The sequence below is a fragment of the Synchiropus splendidus genome, chromosome 7 (assembly GCF_027744825.2).
Source record: "Synchiropus splendidus isolate RoL2022-P1 chromosome 7, RoL_Sspl_1.0, whole genome shotgun sequence".
In the NCBI taxonomy this organism is placed as follows: domain Eukaryota; kingdom Metazoa; phylum Chordata; class Actinopteri; order Syngnathiformes; family Callionymidae; genus Synchiropus; species Synchiropus splendidus.
In genome coordinates, this window is record NC_071340.1 from 17,462,885 (window position 1) to 17,471,755 (window position 8,871).

At 48.6% G+C, this 8,871-nt stretch overlaps 1 protein-coding gene across 1 annotated transcript in view; it reads right to left on the bottom strand.

Moving 5' to 3' along the window:
• srrm4 (serine/arginine repetitive matrix 4) overlaps nucleotides 1-7,820 on the bottom strand; it is a 41,836-nt gene extending 34,016 nt beyond the window's left edge. Inside the window, exon 1 of the mRNA XM_053870927.1 lies at nucleotides 7,311-7,820. Within this exon, the coding sequence (XP_053726902.1) occupies nucleotides 7,311-7,495 (185 nt within the window). The 5' untranslated portion in view covers nucleotides 7,496-7,820. The remainder of the gene's footprint in view (nucleotides 1-7,310) is intronic.
• Nucleotides 7,821-8,871: the final 1,051 nt, after the last annotated feature.

Sequence of the window (8,871 nt, forward strand, 5' to 3'; positions counted from 1 at the left end):
AACTTCTCGACAGGAAGTTGGAGAACAGAAGTTCCATCCTTCTCCGCTCCAGGCAGGGTTTTTATCAGCCTGACTTTAACCGCGGTGAGTGAAGATCCGGAGGGACGTGATGATGGAGACGTCCCTTGTTCAGCCCCACTGACTCGCAGAAAGAGCTTGTCTCTCCGTCCCACAGATTTACAGTCTGATGTGAATCCAGGGAAGGACGAAGGCGGTTCACCTTCCTGTGTTTAATGACCAACATTATGTGACAACGCTGGATTCCATTATTCCCCAGTTTTTATTCTCGGGAGCAGAAAGTGGCAGTGAATGTAATAACCTCCGGTGAACGAGGCAATATTCAAATGTCACCGACAGGACTGTCTTTTTCAATACGTCTCTCCTCCAGCCTCCTTCTCTGCGCTGCTTCTCTCTCCAGGACACTACACAACACAAACACTGGGTCCACACAGCTAAACACAAAGACAGAGATTCTAGTGCTACATCGCCACCTCTAAAAACACATCCACCCAAACCTGGAGAACAAACTTCTTCATCCAGTGGTGGCTTTCGTTCAGTGCAGTGACTAATCTAAATGGTCAAGGGAGAACTGCTGCTTCAAAGACAGGTGTTTTGTTTCTGTTCTGTAGCAAGAAATCTTTGAGCAAGAGACTGACAAAACGAAAGCCAGAGTCAGAGGAGTCAGAGGTGAAGATACTGTGGTTGTCATTGGCTCCAATGGACCGGATCAGAGATGCGTCTCTCAGGTGGATGTGGAGAAGGGGGGCGCAGAAACCCACATTTTGTCCCACCATTGATTTGTTTGTTTGTTTGTTCTTAAACATGAAACATTACAGTTTGAGACGTGTTTGTGAACAATGTAATTTGAGATGGACGTGGCTTTGAGGTTTGGATTTCAAAATGTCCCCTTCCGGATCAGGGTTCAGCAGCCGAAGATTAAGAGCCGTCGTGGCGCTGCAGGAGGCGATGATGATGATGAACACGCTCCTCCACAGAGTCGACCGCATGTGGCGTCCAGATCCTCGAGGGCAAACGTCCTCGCAGGGTTAAGTCTCAGCTCAGAGCTTCATCTCAGAAACTGCTGTTGTTGCCGTCAGCGGTTTATCTGCTCGTAGCCCCCTATAGAGTCGACTGTATGTGTAAGTTCTTATACATCCAGGAACCGCGCTGGAATGTTGCTCCTGTCAACAGCGAGGAGACGGGAGCGAGCTGCTCTCCAAGGTTGTAGAAGAAATGTGATGAATATGTAACACAGAGGTCAGAAATAAACCGCCTCTGGATGCATTATTCAAGATGTTGGCAAACATTTACATAATGGTTCTTTGAACTCCGCAGACTTCATGTTCCAACGATGTGATTATTTCATGTTTGACAAAACCAGAGTTTTGTGGAGCTTCAGCTTCTGCTGCCTGGGACTCGCTCTCTCAGAAGGTCTCCCATCCGCTGAAGCTCCGTGTGTTGGCGAAAAGGGGCTTCTAGCAAACTTCGATCTCTTTCGATGCAGCTCAGACAGACGTGGTTCCTCCCGGAGTCCAAAGGAGAGTCGTTTAAACGTCCCAGAAGGGATTCACAGCAATTGGCTGGACTCAAATACCAAAGACTCTTCTGAGCTCTGAGAGATTTGCAGCGATCAAGCAAAGCAATCTCCCATCAGCAGTCCCGGCCGGAGTAAATCGTCTCAGCCGATCGATACCACTGTCATTAGAGCCAAATTTACAAGCGGGTTTGCTGAAGTCTGAACACACAGCCGCAGATGCAGCGCAGCACTTGATCTTCAGTCACGCTGCAAGATGGCAGGGAAGCTCCAGTCGCTGTCTGAGCTCAGAAATAAAAGGCGTTTCTGTTGTGGTCTGAAGCGTCTTCTGACCAAACCATCAAAAGTTAGATCCAGCACATGCTTGAAAACAGAACATGAATGGTGCCATGAAAGTTAGTCCTTTCTATTTCCTCTGACTGTTTGCATTTTGAAACCAGATTATATCCAGCGGACGTCAGCACGACCCAAGTGGAGAGACGCTGGGTGCTGGTATGTCCCTTAATGAAGTTACTCCTCAAATCTGCAGAACTCGACCGCCTCGACTGAACCACAGATGGAGTTCGGTTTGAGGATCGAGGGGCAGTGACCGATAAACTGGTGCAGTCCAGAACCACCTGGAGCTCAAAAGGCAGTCGAGACAATTGTACACTCCCAGAGAGCACCAGGTGCTCCAGCCCCACCACCACAAGTGTCTCATCACATGAGATGATCTTCTGCTCACTGTGAAGGCGCACCACCTGAAGAACGCTACATCAACTGAGGACTTTCCACAAGTTCCTCAGCAGATACTTGTTCCGTTCTACAAACATCACTGTGTGGTTTTCTGCTGCTACCATGACTGTCAACAATGGTTAACATGGGAAACCAGTGAGCTGCTCACCTCGGCCAAGAGGCTGACATCACCAAAGACAGAAATGTAATAGTTGAAGTGCATTTTCGACTCCGATTTTGGAGGTGCCCATCATCTTGTCTTTGCATCCAACACCACCACACCTCTCCTCTGCCCCCTGCCTGGGAAGCACCCGGGTCTCTGGATGAAAGCAGACCTCTGAGATTCACACTCCTGCAGCCAGAGCAGCAGCAGACTCTAGAAACCTGACTTCAGGAATCAACATGTGAATCCGACTCGGTGATAAGTCTCTTTCCTGCCGCGGGAGTCGTGGTGGCTCACGCCTGAGTGGCCTCCTCCTGTGAGCTCCGGGTAATATGACACAGATGCAGAGAGGCTGAGCAGATAGTGAGTGCAGAAAGGCCAGAGATACTGATGCGAGCGGAGGAAGATACTCAGCCATGAAGAGCAGGAGCAGAGAGATGAATCGCGGCCGACAAACTCCTCATCCATCACAAAACCACGTCGCGACAGACGCTCATCCACGTCCTTCACCCCGCGCTCGGTCACGCCATCGTTTGGTTTCCACATCGATTTGTTCAGTTTGTGACCTTAAGTCAGTCAGGATAGTTTATCTCACCCAGTGAAAACATGAACTGGAAAGAAGATACTGAAGCTGTTGATGGTATTTTAGCCAACATCAGTTTGGCCTCCAGTCACAACGCAGCGGTCTTGGCTAAAATTCTGCCATTTGGCTCAGCTCATCTCTGCAATAAAATATGTACCTTTACTGTGAAACCTGCATCTAGGGCTGTAACACACACACACGCATGTTGGTATCTCATTTTTTGTGGGGACCTCTCATTGCCGTAACCCTTTCCCCAGCCTCTCCCCCTAAACTGAAGCCTCCAAAACACATGGCTCACCTTAACCAGGACTCTGAACCAAGCTGAAACCCACTTATAATGACCCAGCTTTATTGACGTTTTAACCCTAAAACCCTATGTGGACGGGCCAAAATGTCCTCACAAGATTTGTGTCTTGTCAAAGACTAGTCTATTCAGGAATATTAATACATTTACACTCACGCGCACACACATATTTTGAAGTTTAAATCCTCAAATTCTGGCATAAACTTGTGGGAAGCAGCAAAAACCTCCACACAAAGCAAAATGTCTTCACAAGTAGATGTGTTTCCAAGAACTGGTCCCCACAAGTATGGCTATAATCAGGTGCACACACACACACACGCTCTTGAGTCAACCATCTGCCAGAGTTGGACCAGATCCCGCTCACACACACACACACTTGACTGAAGCATCCCTGGTACAGATGTGCATGAATGCGCCTCGCCAACACACTCGGACACTGCAAGTTAGCCAAGCTGCATTTTTAATGAGCCGCCCCCTCCACACACAGCCCCCCCCACCACCTCTTGCCGAACAAAACAGCTTGCAGGGTCGTAATAGTCGCAAGCCTGAGAACCCCCCACCCTCCCTCCACGGTCTCTGGCCCGGAGAGGAGGCGACGGAGAGGACAGAGAGACAACAACACACTCTAATTACTCCTGCGAGGCTCGCGGCCCCTCCAGCGTCTTTATATTTCACGAGCAAAGAGACGCGGAGCAGACAGGGTGGGGGCGCTGCAGAGGAGCATCAGCTAAAAGAGCTGATGGAACATGAAACATGCCCCTGTGGCTCTCCTTGTTGATGCCCCCACCCTGCACTGTTCATCACTTAGCCAAAGTGAGTAATTGTGTTCTCAGTGAGAGCGTGTGCGCTCAAGGCCACGCGCTCATGGTCAACCACTGCTCCTTCATTGACAGCGTGGAGAGGAGGGAATGTTTTGAGCAGCGACATCACATCCCTTCATTGATCTCACCGGTCTTCAGGAGCGCACTGAGGAATGTAAAGTACCTGATGGTAAAACCTCACTTGTTACAGTGACAGCACGAGCCAGGATCAAGCGTCACGGGGTCTTGTTCAGGAGTGAGGGCAGATAGTTAGTGTCTGAGGTGGAGAAAAAGCTGAGCCAGAAGACAAAGTTCTCCACTGACCGCTGGATTTCTCCTCTCATCTGTGGTCACCAGCTTTGGAGTGACCCTGGGAACGCAGGACTCTCTATGAGAAGTTCAGTCATCCAGGAGAGACTCAACCGCTGCTCCTCCTCTTCAACAGAGGGCAATTGTGCGCTGCTTCAGCCGAGACACGCCTCAGTTTACCAGGAAACATGTAAACGGAGCTGAAGGAGGTGGGGCGGGCTGTGACTCCACCTTGGATAAGGTGAATGGATGGATGTCGTTTCTCCAATAAGGCATCAGACATAGTCATTGTTTAAGTATATTTCCGGTTTGTTGGACTTTCTTGACTGATATCGTATTGGTTCTGTTCCCACCACAAACATGTGCAAACAATGTGAGCCTGGCACTGTGAGGCAAGGTGTTGAACGGTCAGCGTAAATCACTTTCCTGAATCTTTTTTAAATATTCTGGATGCTACTCATGTTCAGATCCCATGAATCTGACATGAAGAATTCCTGTCTCACAAAACGGAAGCTGAAGTGACATCTGCTCCGGACTCTTCCAACGAGCTCATTCATGTCAGCCTGATTTCTGTTCTCGCCGCCTCATTTGCTTCGCTTCCAATTTCATGTGCCTCCCGACTGGAATTCATCATGAGATTGATTGGCAGGGAAATCACTATTTGGTGAGAAGCACTGAGCTGGGACCCAACTGGAGCACAAAAAAAGACATTTGGACTTATTTCTGCTCATTCGTTTCTCCGTGTGTGTCGCTGCCGACAAGCCAATAAAGTCCTCGGTAAGCGGAGCGAGAGTGGCGCGATGGTGGCGGCGTAATAGAAGCCATTAAAGAGGCATTATCTGCTCGAGTGTGTCTTTGCGCTGCCGCTGCTGATGTCGGGTGAAATGGGCCGCTCTAATCCTCATTAACATCGCTAATTTCACATATGAGGAAGTTGATCGCCGGTGTCAGAACCACTCAAAGGTCACCGGAGCAGGATGGATCGCTGCGTACGCGCTAACACAAGTCAATCTTTGAGGACGGTGTCGGGAACGGAGGAGTCGTCAGGGGTTAATTCCGGAGGACCCCTCGGTGTACAAGACTTCATGGAGGGAAAGAGACATGGCAGCCAAAGTTTTCTATGAAGCTACGACGTGGCATCGCTAGCTTGTCACTGAGAGGTTTCAAGACAGATCGTTTCTCAGAGCAACAACTAAATCCTGACCTCTGTGGGATCTTTCAGGTATTTCTCCACTGCCAGGTCAACATAATCTCAGTACCGCTCTGGTGCTCAATCACAAGTTCAATACCCGTCCAACAGCCGAGGGAACGCAGTAGTCTGGCCGTCTCTAAATGATCATACTATTGGACTTTTACCGTCTTTCTTCAAGCTCTAAAATATTTCCTCCAGTGGGTTCCTGCACTCCAACCTGACCTGACCTGGCTCAGCACTCTGATGGACCACCCGTCACCCGTCTGCTTATCTTCAACCACAAGTTGCCAGCTTGGTGTTCTGCTCTAATCCCTGTCAACCAACCTCGTCTTCTGTCCTCTTGGCTGTCTCCTTCCTGAGAATGTACTGTATATTCCCCCAGAGCTCCTCCTACTCCTGGACTTCCCCATGCGTCAGTTAGAACCTCTCCATCTTCAGCAAACTCAACCCAAACCAAATCAGTGCTTCTTCACTGTGTTGACTAGTAGCAACTAGGAGCATCTCAACAAGCAAGGAAAATTCCGGCGACATCATTGGAATGGGCGACACCCTCCCGATGCAGTGTGTGGAGAAGGTGGTGTCTGTACCTTCTCAACTTGACTCCCAAAAGGAACCAGCTGATCAGAGCCAAGTGGACCCAGACCAAAGTGTGCTCCGTGGAAAACAGCAGTTAATCTGAGGTTCAGCGAAAAGAGGCGGGACAAAGCAAGGTTGGAGGGCCACATCTGCTCATGGAGATGATCATTTTTGGCCATGGATATATTCACATCAATCATTATTGACTGGTAAAAAGCATCTCACCATTAGCACCACAAGTCCTGTGTCGCATTCAATCACTCGATGACGATGACAGTTTCAGGGTGGTGAAGCTCAATTCGGTCCCAGGAGCATTGAGAAACAGATCTTAATCTCAAATTACATCTTCTGCTCAGTTGACATCAAATCAATCCAAAAAGCCCGGCACCTGTCACCTTTTCGGGGGGTCTCAGTGAGGCTCAAACACGTCTAATCCCTGACCCTAGTCCGACTTGAGGGTGGGATTAGGATTGTTAGGTTACGCTGAGAGCTCAAAGAGGGAGCGACACTAGTGTTGGTGTCGTGAAAAGTGGGGGGTTTGGACAGGACAGAGGAGTCACGGCTCATAGTGACACTATGGTGGGGAAGTAGGGAATGAATCAGAGTCTAAGCAAATCTTCTAAAAGAGTCCCAGATTGGGCTGAACCAGTTCCTTCCATCCACATTTTCACGGCCCTCCAGTCTGATCCACACATGACGACTGTTATTGGGAAACCTGAAAACATCCACTCGAGGTCTCATCCGCACCCCCCGGACCAAACCCTCACCTAATCCTAATTTAATCCTAAATTGACAAGGATTGCTGCCAAAGAAAAGCATCTCCACCATCCAATTGCTTCAGGATTTCTAATTCTCAAGCCCTGCGCGGCCGCATCATCCCTGCTCCCCAATCCAATCCCTCATTTAATCCAAAATTTACCGGGATTAGAATGTCATTTCAAAATGTCTGTTCCTGAATATCTAGTCGTCCTCTGAGTCCCGTTCTCTGTTCCTCTGAATGCCATCAATGTTCAACTTGCTGCAACAGTTTTGCGCCTCTACCCTCATCATTCATCTTCAGATAATCACACAGATTAAGTTCTCGTCTTTTGATGCCTCAGCAACCCGGAGAGTGTGTGTGGGAGCCAGTACTCACGCGGTGACCCTCCTGCTGGCAGTGATGCTGGCCACGATGACGCTCTCCAGTCTCGGCATGGCCACAGCCTTGAACGTCCCCTTCCAGAACTTCTCGAAGAGCTGCTTCTCCTCCAGCTGACCACTGCCGCCCTCGGACCCCAGCGACAGAGCCGGTCCAAGCTGGACCGGGCAGGACGGCTGCATTATTGGGCTCCTGTTGCAGCCGACGGAGCTGTCCAAGTACTGAAGCAAAGTGCCGGTGGTCTCCTCTGGCAGGAGCAGCAGGTCTCCGTGTCAGTTGGGGGACGGCGTTTGGGGGTTGTGGCGGGACAATAGCTGACCCCCGTCCAGCTGGAGGCTCTGTATTGTTCCCCAATGAGGGACGGAGCAGCGGGGGGGGGGATTTCTCTCTCCGCCTCTTTCACTTGCTCACATCTGCTGGTCAGTTTTGATCGGCGTCCACAGACACAGACTCGTCCTCCAGGTGAAGGCTGGGTGGTGGTGCGGACAGTGAGTGTGAGAGTCTGAGGAGTGGAGCGGGAGTGAGGGGCTGAGTGGAGAGACGCTGGTTTTGTCTGGCGCCGAGTGTGACGTCAGCAACAGGAGGCTGAACTAGAGGGACGCTGTCTCTCCTCTGGCTCGCTCCTCACCACTTGATCTCACTTCGCATCACAACTGCGTCTCTTTCTGCTCCTTTCCTCATCCTTCCTTTCACGCTTCTCTCCACAACAATAGAGGAATGAACAAGCACCCATTATTTTCACAAGTTCACACAAAAATCACATTTAAAACAATAAACGTAATCTATTTCTGGTGTCAAAAATATATATGAATTAAATGTGAGTGCATTTTTAAGCACATTACAAGATGACTCGTATATTTTCCATGAAGATAGAACAGTGGCCATCATTCACTGGACACTCATCCATGGTCAGATATCTGTTTGGTAATCGAATCTTTATCATTTGTGGTGGTTCAGACTTATTTTATTTCTGTTTTTTTCAGGAAATTCTTCCACATTATTTTCCCATTGCTAAACCCTATTTCATGAACATGTTAAATCATTCTAAAAAATTCCATTTATTCCTAGACACTTTGTTGTTTTAATATTTAATACAGTGTTTCATCAGTCCTATTTCATTATTTTTAAACTTTTTTTTTTCTTTTATCTTTTTTAGAAGACAATACAACGTATGAGGATAAAAACTGAAATACCTTTTCATTTAAACTCATCCAGTCTTTTCACTACATATTGAACATATTGAAATGGAAATGGAAAAAAAAGTCAAAATCAGTTCAGTATTTTTACAAAAATACAATAAAGACAGAAGAAACTCTACAGAGGGCTCCTCTGGTCTCTGAGTTCGGTCAATTTAATTATCTGCATTAAGACTTAAACGCCACGACTAGGATTTACTGCCCCCTCACACACACACACCCACCCACACAAAGGCAGGCTGAATCAGCATAACAAAAGGCCTGGAGGAGCATGTGGTCGACACAACTCTCCCCGGGAGCCCAAACTTTGCTCTCCTCTGTTGTGTTTTGCTTCGCTTGCTGGGGTGAAGGGAAGACGGGAA